This window comes from Panthera pardus, unplaced genomic scaffold, assembly GCF_024362965.1.
Source record: "Panthera pardus isolate Hobbes unplaced genomic scaffold, ASM2436296v1 HiC_scaffold_11, whole genome shotgun sequence".
Taxonomy (NCBI): Eukaryota; Metazoa; Chordata; class Mammalia; order Carnivora; family Felidae; genus Panthera; species Panthera pardus.
Genome location: NW_026526666.1, coordinates 1,340,838 through 1,356,113, shown reverse-complemented (window position 1 = coordinate 1,356,113; position 15,276 = coordinate 1,340,838). Strand labels below are relative to the sequence as shown.

The 15,276-nt window shown below is 39.5% G+C and overlaps 1 protein-coding gene across 6 annotated transcripts in view; it reads right to left on the bottom strand.

The window, feature by feature from the left end:
- Nucleotides 1-15,276, bottom strand: part of POGZ (pogo transposable element derived with ZNF domain) — a 52,129-nt gene that overhangs the window by 26,599 nt on the left and 10,254 nt on the right. For 3 of the 6 annotated variants that reach the window (XM_053889570.1, XM_053889569.1, XM_053889580.1), the window contains 2 exons: nt 5,037-5,161; nt 3,886-4,044 (listed from right to left, as the gene is read on the bottom strand). In XM_053889570.1, the coding sequence (XP_053745545.1) occupies nt 3,886-4,044; nt 5,037-5,161 (284 nt within the window). Of the gene's footprint in view, nt 1-3,885; nt 4,045-5,036; nt 5,162-10,232; nt 10,423-15,276 lie in introns of those variants that run through there. The other 3 variants (XM_053889577.1, XM_053889572.1, XM_019432927.2) reach the window with 2 other exon arrangements.

Below are 15,276 nucleotides of genomic sequence, written 5' to 3'. Positions count from 1 at the left end.
GGACTAGACCATTACAAAAACCATCAATGTACTCCTCCTCCGTCTCAACTCCTGGCCTCCCTCCCACATTAAAAAAAAAAAAAAAAAAAGTTCCTCAAAATCAAGAGTCAAGAAAATGCTTTTTGTATAGAGAGGGCAAAGAAAACAAGAGAAATATATAAATTATAAAAGCTAAATCAGTGCCCCCAAAAGAATTTTTTTAATAATATAATTATTGGTGGAGGTGGCTATTGATAACCAGGAGCCCAACCAGTTTTAAATATTTGTTTGTTTATTTATTTATTTTTATTTTATTTTTTTGAGAGAGAGTGGGGGAAGGGCAGAGTGAAAGAATCCTAAGCAGGCTCTGTGCTGTCAGCTTGATCCCACGAACTCTAAGATCACGATCTGAGACGAAATCAAGAGTCTGGTGCTTTAACCTACTGAGCCACTTAGGTGCCCCAAATCCACTCTATTCTGAAGTCTCATCCTTAAACCTAGACTAGCATTTCAAGAATATCAGATAAGGGTGCCTGGGAGGCTCAGTCAGTTAAGCATCTGACCTCAGCTCAGGTCATGATCTCACAGTTCGTGAGCTCGAGCCTCACTTAGGGTGAGCCCCACTTCTCTCTCTCTTCTCCCTCTCTCTCTACCTCTCGTGGGATTCTCTCTCTCTCCCTCTCTCTCTCTCTCTCTCTCCCTCTGTCTCTGCCTCTCTCTCACTTATGCCCCCTCTCAAAAAAGAAAAAAAAGAGTATCAGATTTAAAAAGTTACAGAATTGCCTGTATTATGCAAAAAGGGGGGTGGCTAGGCAAATTGGATTTATTAATGCATGCTTATCTATGCATGAAAATTTTTTGGAAGAATATACACGACATATGTAACTGGTTACCAGTCTGTACCCAATTTTTTTCCCACTAACATGGGTTAATGTTTTATTTATTTATTTTTTTTTTGAGAAAGAGAGAGAGAAAGAATGGGGTAGAGGGGCAGAGGAGAGAAAATCCCCAGCAGGCTCTATGCTCAGTGCAGACCCTGATGCGGGAATTGATTCCATGACCCTGGGATCATGAGCTGAGCTGAAATCAAGAGTCAGATGTTCAACTGACTGAGCTATCCACACCCCCCAGGGGTTAACATTTTAATTTAAATACTAGAGGTATCTGTATATAGATAGACTTTTTTTTTTAACTTTGTACACAGCCCTAGGTGGGCTCGGAAATCAAAAGTCCATTCAAGGAGTCAAGGAGACTAGGTCATGTCAGTGTGTCCTCATAAGCCTTGGAGTATCGTACGATCAAAGAAAAATTTAGTTATGCTGGTTGCTAACAGCACTTTGACAGATTATTTTAAGAGAAATACAGGAAAGCCATGTAACAGAGGAAAGGACACAAACTGAAATCTAGACAATTCAAATCCAGTTTAGTCACTTACCAACTATTTGACTTTAAGCACATTGTTTAGACTCTCTAGACCTTTGGTTTCCACATCTGTAAAATGACAGAATCCTCTGGATAGTGGTTCCTCATCTTTATATGTATGTAAGGGCCCCTATCTATAAGTTCAAAAAAATTCTAAGGATGTTTCATATAATAAAAATCGTATTTTCAGTACCCAACAACTGAAAAAAATGCCTACAGAAATTAGATTTAAGTTCAATAGTACCTAAAGTTGGCAGCAATATGAGGAAAGAGCTATTGGTGGGCAATTATTCAGGGCAATCTATTAGGACAATTTGAGACCATCTATCAAGTTTTAAATGCCTGATCCAAACAATTTCACTTTCTACTGCAGATATGCTTACACAGTGCACACAGATACAATGCCTGAGAATGCTCACCAAGCACTGCTTGTAATCACAAAAACTAAGGACTGTAATAAATATCTAACAGTAGAGGAGTAAATGGTTATAGCCAAAAATAAGACCACCATATGTACTTCTAATGGAAATATAAACTGATACAACATTTCTAGACGGCCATTCCAGGAAAAATATCAAAAGCCTTAAAAACTATGCTGACTTTCGATCCAATAATTTGACATTTATAAATATGTTCTCAGAAGTAAGGAGGTGAGAAAAGACACAGAGACAGAGATGCTCACAATAGCTCTTTAAAGTAGCAGTATAGCCCTTTACAACTATCGTTAATAATAAGTAACCAAACAACAGGAAATACAGTTGACTCTTGAACAACACAGGTTTGAATTGTGAAGGTCCACTTGTATATGGATTTTAAGTTTATTTATTTTTATTTTTTTTTAATTTTTTTTAACGTTTATTCATTTTTGAGAGACAGGGCATGAGCGGGGAAGGGGCAGAGAGAGGGAGACACAGAATCTGAAACAGGCTCCAGGCTCTGAGCTCTCAGCACAGAGCCCTATGCAGGGCTTGAACTCACGGACTGTGAGATCACGACCTGAGCTGAAGTCGGATGCTTAACCGACTGAGCCACCCAGGTGCCTCTAAGTTTATTTATTTTTGAGAAAGTATGTGTGCATGGGGGAGGGGGGAAGAGGGCAGAGAAAGAGGGAGAGAGAATCCCAAGCAGGCTCCATGCTGTCAGCCAGAGCCCGACATGGGGTTTGATCCCATGGATCAAACCATGAGATCATGACCAGAGCAGAAATCAAGAGTTGGACACCCAACCAACTGAGCCACCCAGGCACCCCTGGATTTTTTTTTAATAAATATAGTATAGTACTATGTTATCTCTCTTTTTTATGATTTTCTGTATAACATTTTCTTTTCTCTAGCTTACTCTATTGTAAGAATACAGTATAATACATATTACATACAAAATTTGTGATAATCAACTTATCAACAGAAGGCTATCAGTATTTAAATTTGGGGGGAATCAAAAGTTATATGTAAATTTTCAACTATGCAGACAGTTGGCACCCCTACCCCCCATGTTGTTCAAGGGTGAACTGTACCTTTACTCATCAACAATGTTACAGACATACACTGATTAAAATGGGAAGATATTCATTGCATATTAAGGGGAAAAAGGAGGCAAAGAGTAATGTAGAGGCTGTATGATCCGTTTTTATAAAAAGTAAATCACAACATATACCACATGGGAGTATATAAAAGTACATATATGTACAAAATAAGAATTACAAATAGTTATCTCCAGGTAGTGAGATCACAGTTAAAAAATTTTTTCCTTCCTTTTATTTTTTTCAGTTTACTTTTTCTACAATACACGTATTATTCTTGTATTAATAAAGCTATTTTGTTTTTAAAGGAAATAAAACAATTAAAAGTAAGCCCTCTGCAGCAACACAATGATTCTATAAAGGTGCTTATTCTAGTTTAGGAATCTTAAGACATAACTTGCCTTCAGAGTGTAAAAACAGTCATCAGAAATGAATAGAAACCAATACTACGCAGCTTCTCTAGTCAATAAATACACTAGAAGCACCACTCTTTCACCACTTCCTTCAAGTAGAAAACAACCCTATCCTATTTTCCATACCCAGGAACCAATGACCATATGAATCTGCCAAAGAAAATTCAGAACAAAGCTGCCCTGGGAGAATTCTTACCAAACTAGTGGGGCTTATTCTACTTAAAAAAATAACAAAAACAATCAAACAGCACCCCCCGCCCAATCTTTTTAATAGTCAGGAATTTTAGGTTTACATTTTCTCTCCCACAAATTACCAGCAGCAAGATCAGCTGCCCTCAGACTTGAAAGACCAGCATCCATTCAGCACTAACTCAGAAGGAACAGCAACACTACTGAATCACTTCCATATCACAGAATCATTACTAAATTCACTCCAACTAGTAGAACCATCTCAGTACCTAAAACTAAACAGGTACATCTGTTCCTAAGACCTCTTTATTTCTCTCTCTCACCCCTCTGGCCCAGGAAGAATTTCCCAATAATCCCACTTACCATTGTTGTTGGCAATTAGTGTGACAAGAGTCTTCTTTGTACTGTCGCTGTTCTGTGCCCCGCTGCTACTAACGGTGGTGGATGTAGAGAGGTGCCCAGCAACAGAAGCATGGGCAGCGATGGGCACTGGAGCCGAGACTGGCTGCTGGCTCACAGAAACTGTGGGGAAGGGGAGGCATAGTCACTTGGAGACAGGGACAGATGACACTAAAGGATATTGTTCTAATCCCTTTCATCTTGTTGTGGGTCTCTACAGCCAAAAAGTTTCCTGCTTTCTTTGCAAATCCAACTGTTCATCTGATTTCTCCTCCTACTTGTCCCTCGCTCCACCAATTAGACACAATGCCTTCTTCACCTCATATTTCCTGGTTAATTTAGATCGCGAGCTCACTGAACCAGTATTTTAAGGTTTTGCTTATAAAGCACAAGCAAATCTCTAGGACTCAAAGGTTTATTATCACCACTATTGGTATTTATAACCATGCATACATAATAAGCCATACACAAGATCCTGAACTGTGCCCTGTTTCAGCCTAAACCAATGTCATCTTCAGGTCTCAAGGTAGGAAAGATAAAAATAAAGAGAGCAACAGATACAATTTAGCAGGGGGAAAGAACCATTACCCACTCTCTGAATTTAGGGCAATCTAGAATTTGACCCTGCAACATCACGTTTTTGAAAGAGCAGCTAACAAGCCTATGTTTGTAAACTGTTCATGAAGGCAGACACAAAGCAAACTCTGTTCAGCTCACAAAGGAAACCAAGGTCAAGTAAAACAAACAAAGAAGAGAAAAAAGACTACGGGATCCTGTGTTTGACTGGGTACATAAATGAACACTGCCACACACACTACTTTGTGTTCTTGTTCGTACATTTGGTAAGAGGACTGCCAAATGATTGCTAAGCATTGGTTAACTCAACTCTCAATGTTTTAAATAAATTGAGCATAGTGTTTCTAGCTTCACATATGAAGAAACTGAGGCATTTTTACAGACTAAAGCACAGAAAAAAAAAAAAGCACCAGCGCCACAACGAGGCATCCATCCTTGGGTTCTTAAAAGTCTTTCTCCACCTCACACTTTCTTAATAAAAATGCCATCCAACTGAGTCAGTTTAAATAACAATCCAAGATCAAAAGAGTTTTTGTTACCTGTAGTAGTTTTATCCACTGAATTATAATCTTCAACGACAGAATCCTCAATGACATCGCTGATTTTCTGCCATGGCTCCAGCTCCTCCTCCTCACATTCCATAAAGAGGTCGGTGTCCGCCATGCTACAAGAAAAAAGGACCAAATAAGACACTGACCTCAATGGGGCGCCTGGGTGGCTCAGTCGGTTAAGCGTCTGACTTTGGCTCGGGTCAGGATCTCGCGGTTTTTGAGTTTGAGCCCCATCGGGCTCTTGTGCTGATAGCTGGGAGTCTACAGCCTGCTTCTGATTCTGTGTCTTCCTTTCTCTCTGCTCCTCCCCTGCTCACTCTGTGTCTCTCTCTCAAAAATAAACATTAAAAAAAAAAAAAAAAGATATTGGACCTAAGAAGATATTGACCTCAAAATGAGAAGTGGTTTTATACAAAATATGGAATCAGATTCTTCAATCCACCCTTATGCTCCCTCTACCCTTTCCCCTAACCTCCCCCTACTGCCACATTTCGAAGGATCTAGAATTATAACTTTTGCTCTCTTAAAAATATTTATTTTGAGAGAGAGACAGAGCACACACAAGTGGGAGAGGGGCAGAGAGAGGGAGATAGAGAATCCCAACCAGGCTCTGAGCTGTCAGTGCAGAGCCTGACTGGGGATCAAATCTCATGACCTGAGCTGAAATTGAGAGTAGGACGCTTAACTGACTGAGCCTCTCAGGTGCCTCATTATAAGTTTTATTCTTGAAAACAAATTATGAAAGAGCTCAGAGCAATTATTCAATAAGAGGAGTATAAAAATTTAATCTGTAATACCCAGGGCTATGATCAGGGTGAGGCAAATCATCCAAGTACAGGGTCTTCGATTAAAATGTATGTTTTGGGGGTACCTGGCTGGCTTAGTCAGTGGAGCACATGACTTTTGATCTGAGTTGTGACTTGAGCCCCACTGTGGGTACAGATATTACTGAAGAAGAAAATCTTTAAAAACAATAATAATAGGGGCACCTGGGTGGCTCAGTCAGTTGAGTGTCTGACTCTTGATTTTGGCTCAGGTCATGATCCCAGGATTGCGGGATTGAGTCACATGTCAGGCTCCAGGCAGGGCATAGAGCCTGCTTAAGATGCGCTCTCTCTCCCTCTGCCCCTTTCCTCCCTGCTCATGTGCTCTCTCTCAAAAAAAAAAAAAAAAAAAAAGTAAAAAAGGTATATTTTGCTCATTATGAACTTTTTCGTATTAATAGTACTCTTTTACTATGTTAAAATACTCTTTTATTCCTGAGCCTTTTTTGCAATCTCTTAAATTTTACACCCAGGATAAGAACCTCACTTGTCACACTACATTCCCAGTTTACAAACTTAGGCTGTTAGCTGCTCTTTCAAAAAGGTGATGCTGCAGGGTCAAATTCTAGACTGCCCAGAATTCAGAAAGTGGGTGGTAGTTCTTTTCCCTTCCAAATTGTATTCTTATACTCCACCATGACTTGGGAGTGAGCCTTTAATTTGAAAACACCTAAGTTACATGCTTTTTCTTTTTCAAGTTTATTTATTTATTTTTAGAGAGGGGGAGAGGGAGAGAGAGGGAGAGAATCCTAAGCAGGCTCTGCACTGTCAGCACGGAGTTCAATGTGCGACCTGATCCCATGAACCACAAGATCATGACCTAAGCCAAAATCAAGAGCAGGATGGACACTCAACTGACTGAGCTACCCAGGCACCCCTACATGTTTCTTATAAACACAAAGTCTGCACCTCTGCAGTGTAAACAAAGAGCTATTGCTAGGCGCACCTGGATGCCTCAGTTAAGCATCCACTTTTTTTTTTTTTAAGTTTATTTATTTTGAGACAGAGTGCAGGAGGGGCAAAGAGAGAGGAAGAGAGAGAAAATCCCAAGCAGGCTCCATACTGTCAGCACAGAGCCAAATGTGGGGCTCAAACTCACAAACCACAAGATCACGACCTGAGCTGAAACCAAGAGTAGGATACTTAACTGACTGAGCCACCCAGGTGTCCCAGCATCCACCAGACTCTTGATTTCACCTGCGTAGGGCTCTGGGCTGTCAGCACGGAGCCTGCTTGGGATTGTCTCTCTCCCTCTCTCTCTGCCTCCTCCTCTCAAAAATAAGTAAAAAATAAAAATAAAAAAGAGCTACTGCTATTCTGCCCCCCAACATCAGTAGACTAAAGGTCAACTTCTTTGTCTTGGAATTATAATAGCATTACTGCTCAATGCTCAAATAAAGCTTTTAATGCAAAGGCTCTCACAGTGCCCTTAGTATTTCAGAAACTTTTTTTTTTACCACATCTCTATGCCAAAAACCAACCTAAAACTAGTCTAAATAGTTGGGTCCATAGAACGTGACAGGATTCATTTTTAAGGTGCCCAACAGATGGCGTTGTTCCCTTGAAAATTTAAAATATCCAGGCAGCGTGATGGGTACTAAGGAGGGCACTTATGATGAGCACTGAGTGTTTTATGTAAGTGATGAATCACTGAATTCTACTCCTGAAACCAATATTGCATTGTATGTTAACTAAAATTAAAAAAAAAAAAAATCCAGCCAACACCCCACTGAGTTAGCTACAACCAAGTGCCCACAGTTTCAATGGCTAAAGTGCCTAACTCGATTCTAACTGGTCTCTAAATTCTAATTATTTTTGTCTTCCCAGGCCAGGACCACAGTGGGGAGAAAATGTGAGCAAGGAAAGAAAAACATATAAGGTATCAACTTAAATTTTCTTAGTTTCATATTTAACATAAATATACAAAAGACAACGCTAGCCAGAAACAGAATTAAAAAGAAGGGTGGGGTGCCTGGGTGGCTCAGTTGGTTAAGCTTCCAACTTCAACTTTGGCTAAGGTCATGATCTAACAGCTTGTGGGTTCAAGCCCCACATCAGGCTTTGTGCTGACAGCTCAGAGCCTGGAGCCTGCTTCAGATTCTTTGTCTCCCTCTCTCTGCCCTTCCCCTGCTGTGTTCTCTCTCTCAAAAATAAACTTAAAAAAAAGAGCCAAATCCATACCACAGGCAGTCCTTGAGCAAAGACTACACAACACACACTTCTGTAGTGTCCAGACTAGTTTTACTGAAAAAGACATCATTCTAAGCAACTTTTTTAACTATTTAATATTATACCAGTTCTCTACTATGTAACTTTCTTAGAGCCCATAACCAACAATTAATTAATGCATGGATATCAAACATCTGGCAGAATGAATATAAACTGTGGATGATAAGTTCTGGGGATGGTTCTCAAGCACTTTCTTTCAACTCTGACCAGCTGCAAGCAAACTCCCCATACATATGCTGAGCATCAGAAGAAAACTTTCCTTCAGAGTAAGTAGAGGTAGCTGAATGCAAATTGTGGTTTTCAGTGTCATGCCTATGGATGGATATTTTAATAGCATATCCAAAAGGCTGGTCTTTACCTAAAACTACTTCTAATATTTTAAGGGACTGAGTGCATGTTTCATTTTATGAAGCAATAAATTTTTTAAAAATATTTTTTAATGTTTACTTATTTTTGAGAGAGAGAGAGAGAGAGAGAGCGCGAGCGAGCGCGCGCGCGCAAGTGCACAAGCAGGGGAGGGGCAGGGAGAGGGAGACCCAGAATCTGAAGCAGGCTCCATGCTCTGAACTGTCAGTACAGAGCCCGATGCGGTGGGGGGAGGGGGGGGGGGGGGACTCGAAATCACAAACTGTGAGATCATGATCTGAGGCAAAGTCAGATGCTTTATAACCATAACCACCTGAGCCACCCAGGCAATCCAGCAATGAACCTTAAGAATAATATTCAAAGTTTCTTCCAGGGAGCCAGGGTGCCTCAGTCAGTTGAGCATCTGAGTCTTGATTTCAGGTCAGGTCATGCAGGGTCGTGGGATTGAGCCCCGTGTGGGACTCTGCGCTGAGCAGAGAGTCCACTTGAGATTCTCTCTCCCCGCCTCTGCCCCTCCTCCATGGGTGTGCCCTCTCTCTAAAATAAAAAAGAAAGTTTCTTCCATCGGATCAAAGTCAAACAATGCTAGTCCTCCCATGAAAAAGATACTCTAATAAACAGAAAGAGTGGGAAAGGTAGATTTGAAAAAAAAATGGCTAAGAAAGATGTTTGTGGCCTAACTACTTTTTATCAAGACAGAAGAACTCCCCATGTATATGTTCTGCTAAGACAACCAATGTAAATTAAGATTCAAAATGAGCAGAAAATTCAACTCAAAATATTTTTCAAGTTCTTTACAGCAAACAAGACAAATTAACCAATAAGGCTTGTCAACCCAGAAAAAAAATAACCAATCTGCTGACTGAGCATATTTCACATCCATCCAAACATCTCTGAAAGACAGTCAAACCAAGTTTTTCAAACAGTCCTCAATTCTGACCTAGACTGTTGTCTCTGAGCGTGATCCTTCATTTTACCATCTATAGTTCAGGGTCAAAAAACTGTGGAAAAGACAGGCCCTACCACAATAGAGATATCAACCTAAATACTTCACAAACTTGAAACATGCAAATTTAGCACCCTTCTTGTAGTTTTCCAGTTATCAAAAAGAAATCTTCATTAATATGAAGAAATGCCATACTTAATATCTCTATCAAGATGCTCATGAGAAAAAACGGTAACTCTGTGGTGCTCAGTAACCCATGGCAGGTAGCACATAGTTACCTTTCAACTATTTTTGATTAAAGAAGACAGGAATTACTAAATGTCCAGTAATGCAATGTATACATCTTCCCAAACTATCATTCTACTCACGTTTAACCTCTTTCCACACCAAATCTTTACTTTAACTTCTCATAAGGAAAACAAAAACAAAAACACCTGGATTTTTTTTTCTGTCTCTTCTCTATTACTTTGCTTTAAGTGTATTTCTGACTTGGATACTTCTCACATTAACAAACAAACATGTTGAGATTCAATCCTTACCCAATTTAGGGGCATTTTAATTTCTTCTGAAAAACTGCGAGGCAAAAATGTGAATTTCAGAAAAGGCCAGCACATAGGGAACACAGTGCCACATCAAGAGGAAAATGTGAGATGGACAGAAAATTTGAGAATCATACCAAAACCAAGTGAAGGGGCAAACTTTCATCATATTATAACTGTGAGTCTCTGAATCAAGACTGTTGTGATTCTTTTCTTCTATTTTTTTAAATGTGATATAAATTCAATTAAATACAAAAGTAGAGATGTATCTATCACCCACCTTCAAAAATTATCAACCCAAAATTGTTTTACCTATGCCTCCCTCCTTCATCTTATATTGAAGCTAATCTCTACATTATTCATAAATATTTTGGCATGGACCTCTACAAGATAAGGACCTGAAAGATATAACAAAAGAAAAAAAATAGTACCATTACATGCCTAAAAATTGGTAGTCCCTTAATATCATTCAGTCAACATTCAAATTTCAATTTCTCTCAAATACCATACTTTTTTAAAGTTTGTCTGAATTAGGATCCAAATAAGGTCCATATATTATGATTACTTGATAAGTTTAAGTCTTTTAATTTATAAATCATTTTTTCCCTCCCTTGCCATTTATTTGTTGAAGAACCAGTTCATCTCTTGTAGTTTCTACAACCTGGATATTGTTGATCACATATCCATAGCGTTTACTATATGCCTCTGTCCCCCTGGATATCCTGAAATTGACAGTTGGATCTAGTGGCATGATTATATACAGGATGAACTCTCCCTGCCCCCCAAGACTACTCTTAAGGGTAGAGTTCTCTTCCATCTGGGGGCATGCTCGATGCTGGATCTAATCATTCTAAATCTGTCCTTCCTTCATTTATTAACTAGAACACTTCTATTTAAAAAAACAAAAAGTAGGGGCACCTGGGTGGCTGAGTTGGTTGAGCATTCGACTCTTGATTTTAGCTCAGGTCATGATTTCAGGGTTTTGTGAGTTCCAGTTGACTGTGCAGAGCCCACTTTGGATCCTCTGCCCCCTCTCTCTCTGTCCCTCCCCAACTTGTGCTTGTGCTCTCAAAATAAACTTTAAAAAACAAAAAACCCAAAAAAGCCAAAACATTTATATTATTTGGTTACCCATGGTGCAGTTCACATAGTAAAGTCTTGATTCCTTCTATCTTGCTTTTTTTCCCTTTATTTACCAGTTTTCAAAATAATGATGCAATAGTATTTCACCAAAGTGAACAATAAGCTTGCTCTTAAACTATCATTATGGTATTATATTTTAAATATAATTTACGTGTTTTGGTCTACTGCAGTTATCTTTATTGATACTCAAAAGTGTCCTATTTTGGCCAGTCAAACTTCAGCTAGCTTCCGAGTCCTTCTGACACCTTAGTAAAGTGTCTACTAAAATCCTGGCAATCTAATAGCTCCAGGATCGTTTCACATATTTCCTTCCCCAGACCTAGAATACGCCATTTCTTTAAGGAGCTCTGATTCCTTTTGGTGGGAAATGATGTTCCAAGACCACAGTCTAGGTGCTCGGGACCTTTCTGCTCATTTTATTTTTTAAAAGATTTTTAAAAGTTTATTTATTTAGAGAGAGAGAACGAGTGGGGGAGGGGCAGAGAGAAGGGGGGCAGAGGATCCAAAGCAGGATCTGTGCTGACAGCAGATAGCCTGATGTGGGGCTCAAACTCACAACCCCAAGATCAAGAGCTGCATGCTATTCCAACTGAGCCAGTGAGACGTCCCTCTGCTCACTTTTAATATAAAATTAGGGGCACCTGGGTGGTTTAGTCAGTTAAGTGTGACTCCAGATTTTGGCTCAGGTCATGAGATCACAGTTCATGAGTTCAATCCCCACATCTGGCTCTGCGTGGACAGGTGGAGGCTGCTTGGGATCCCCCCCGCCCCCGGCTCTCTGTCCCTCTCCTGTTTGCTTGCTCTCTCCCCCTCAAAAAATAAACTACAAAAAAAATTTTTTTAATATAAAATTATCTCCAGGGGCATCTTGGTGCCTCAACTGGTTGAACATTTGACTCTTAATTTTGGCTAAGGTCATGGTCTCACAGTTAGTGGGATCAAGCCCCAGGATCCGCAGTAAGTGTGGAGCCTGACTGGGATTCTCTCTCTCCCTCTCTCTCTGCCCTCCCCTATGTGTTCTCTCTCTCTCTCTCTCTCAGAATGAATAAACATTTTAAAAGGTAAAATAAAATAATCTTCATATCAACCCCCGATTATTAGTCAGCTATCTTCAATCTCACTCCCATGGCATTTGGCAGAAAGTTCCACATCCACAAAGAACATGTTTTAGAAACTAAAAAAATTCTATTTTCTCCTGAAATTCTTTGAGATTTCTCAGTCTTGTAACATATTTACTGAGCAAAAAATTCTCACTAATCTCATTACTTCCACTCTTCCCCTATCCCCAACCCCTTCCCTTCCCCTAACAAGAAGGCTGGACATTTTCCTGAAGGGCAGAATTTACATATACAATTGACCCTTGAACAATATGGGTTTGAGCTGGGCAAGCCTATGTATAGATTTTTTTTTTTTTCAATAAACGTATTGGAAAAGTTTGGAGATTTTGAAAAACCTCACAGATGAACTGTGTAGCCTAGAAATGTCAAAAAACAAAATGAGAAAAAGGTAGCTATGTCTTGAATTCATAAAATATATTTAGATACTCATTTATCATTTACTACCATAAAATATACACAAATTAAAAAAATCAAAATTCATCAAAACTTACACACCTACAGACTGTACATGGTGGCATTTGCAATACAGAAATGTAAACAAACATGCAGTATTAAATAACTGCATTAAACTGTAGTATATATTGTACTACTGTAATAATTTTGTAGCCACCTCCTATTACTAACTGCAGTGAGCTCGAGCATTGTGGTATCCCAATGTCCCCTTAAAACATCACTTGAGCAGCTGATCTCTCCAGTAAATTGTGTTATCACAGTAAAAAGTGATCTCTCACAGTTCTTGCTATTAGCAGTTAAGTTCTTGGGAAGTCAAAAGTTATACGTAGATTTTTGACTGGGGAGGTTATCGGGCTGTTAATATCCATAACCCCCACACCTTTCAAGTGTCAACGGTACTTAAAAATTTTTAAGGACAATCAAAAAGGATACATTTAGTTTAATCAAGTCCTTTTGCAAGCAACTATTTTTTGAAAGACAGTCTTTTTTTTAATGTTTATTTATTTCGAGAGAGAGCAGGTATCCAAAGTGGGGAAGGGATAGAGAAAGAGACAGAGAATCCCAAGCAGGCTCTGTGCAGTCAGCATAGAGCCAGGCACGGGCTCAATCTCATGAACCCATGAGATCATGACCTGAGCCAAAAATCAAGAGTCAGACACTTAACTGAGCCACCAAGGTGCCCCTAAAGACAGTCTTTTCTTGAATGCCAAAACAACGACAGATCACCTCAAAGATATCAAACAAATTTCTTAACTATTCCTAACAAAAACTTTATCCACAGCATATAAGCTCAAATAGCTAGTAAGTTTCTTTTCCAAGGTGGAAGGGGGTGGGAGGTTTAGATAAAGCAAAAGGCCTACAACTTGACTTATAAACAAAGACCTTATTTCTCCCTTCAATAAAATTCCCAAGAGAGATAAAAAATTTCATCATGTCCCACTGTTCTCCAGCATATACCAGGCACACAGTGGGGCCTACCTGTGGAAGAAACTTGGGTTTGACAGCTGTTAAAGGGAAACCAAATCATAAAGGACATCATTAAGGAATCTTCTTCACACATGCCAGTGTATTTTATCCAACTCAATGATACTCAAAAATGGGGACTACTTGCCCTCCAGAAGACATTTGGCAATGTCTACAGAAATTTTTGGTAGACATAACTATAGGTAGGGCTGGGGAGGGCTGCTACGGGCATCCATCTAGTGGGCAGTGGCCAGGGATGCTACTAAACATCCTATAATACACAGGTCAGCTAGGGACTTACCTGCTCTAACACATCAATAGTGCCAAGATTAAGAAACTCTGATCAAATGGAATCCGTACTCTGAAATGGACATTTTTTTCAATGTTTAATTTTATTTTTGAAAGAGAGAGAGAGAGCACGCGCACGCACAAACAGGGGAGGGGCAGAAAGAATGAGAGACAGGATCTGAAGCTAGCTCTGTGCTGAGAGTGGAGAGCCTGATGTGGGGCTCAAACTCACAAACCACGAGATCATGATCTGAGCTGAAGTTGGACACTTAATCGACTGAGTCACCCAGGTGGCCCTGAAGGGGAAAATTTTTTTAAAGCTATCATCCCACATTCTATGCATAAAGAACTATCATTTCTTGGGTGCCTGAGTGACTCAGTCGGAGCATCTGACTCTTGATTTCGGCTCAGGTCATGATCTCAGGGTCACAGGATCAAACCTGCATCCAGCTCCACACTAAGCGTGGAACCTGCTTAAGATTCTCTATCTCTCCCTCTGCTCCCTCCCCAACCCGTACTCTTTCTCTCTCAAAATAAATAAATAAACATTAAAAAAAAAAAAAAAAGAAATGGAAATTAGGTTAAAGGACTTTGGGAAATTATATCCACAAAAATTATTCACTAGTCAATACTGACAATAACATACTGATAGTAACCAATAAAATTAATAGTAACCATAATTTTAGAGGATTGACTGTTTTGAGGAGAAATTAGGTACTTGGGCAAGAAAAGAATGGCACAGAAGTTGTCAAATGAATATGAAGATAAAATCAAGTTTCACAGATAGATGATTATAACGTGAAACAAACCTTATAATCATCTCACGAACCATGAGATCATGACTTGAGCCGAAATCAAGAGTTGGATGCTTAACTGACTGAGCCACCCAGGTGCCCCTAATCTCCATTTCTAAATTTCTGGTTTTGACCCCTTTACAATTCCACTATGGTTTGCTTCTGCTAAATATATCTACCCTTCTTGCCTGTCCCAACTTCCAACTCATTTTCTCAGAGGGCAGTGAACCAAAAGGACATGAAGCAAACTTACTTCTGCATTCTTTCTCAAAGTCTTGTTGTTATATTTGAACTGTAAGTTACAAAGGTAGCTCTATTATCTCAAACACCAAAAGTTACGACAGTACTTAAGTTTAAACAGAAAAATGTTAGCAGATAATTCAGACTCTGCCTCTCATCAACTGGTGTAAACAACAAACAAGCCACTGACAATTATGGTTAACCTTAATCAAATCAAGGGGTGCGTGGGTGGCTCAGTTGGTTGAGCATCTGACTTCAGCTCAGGTCATGATCTCATGGTTGGTTTCTAGGTTCAAGCCCATATCGGGCTCTCTCCTGACAGCTC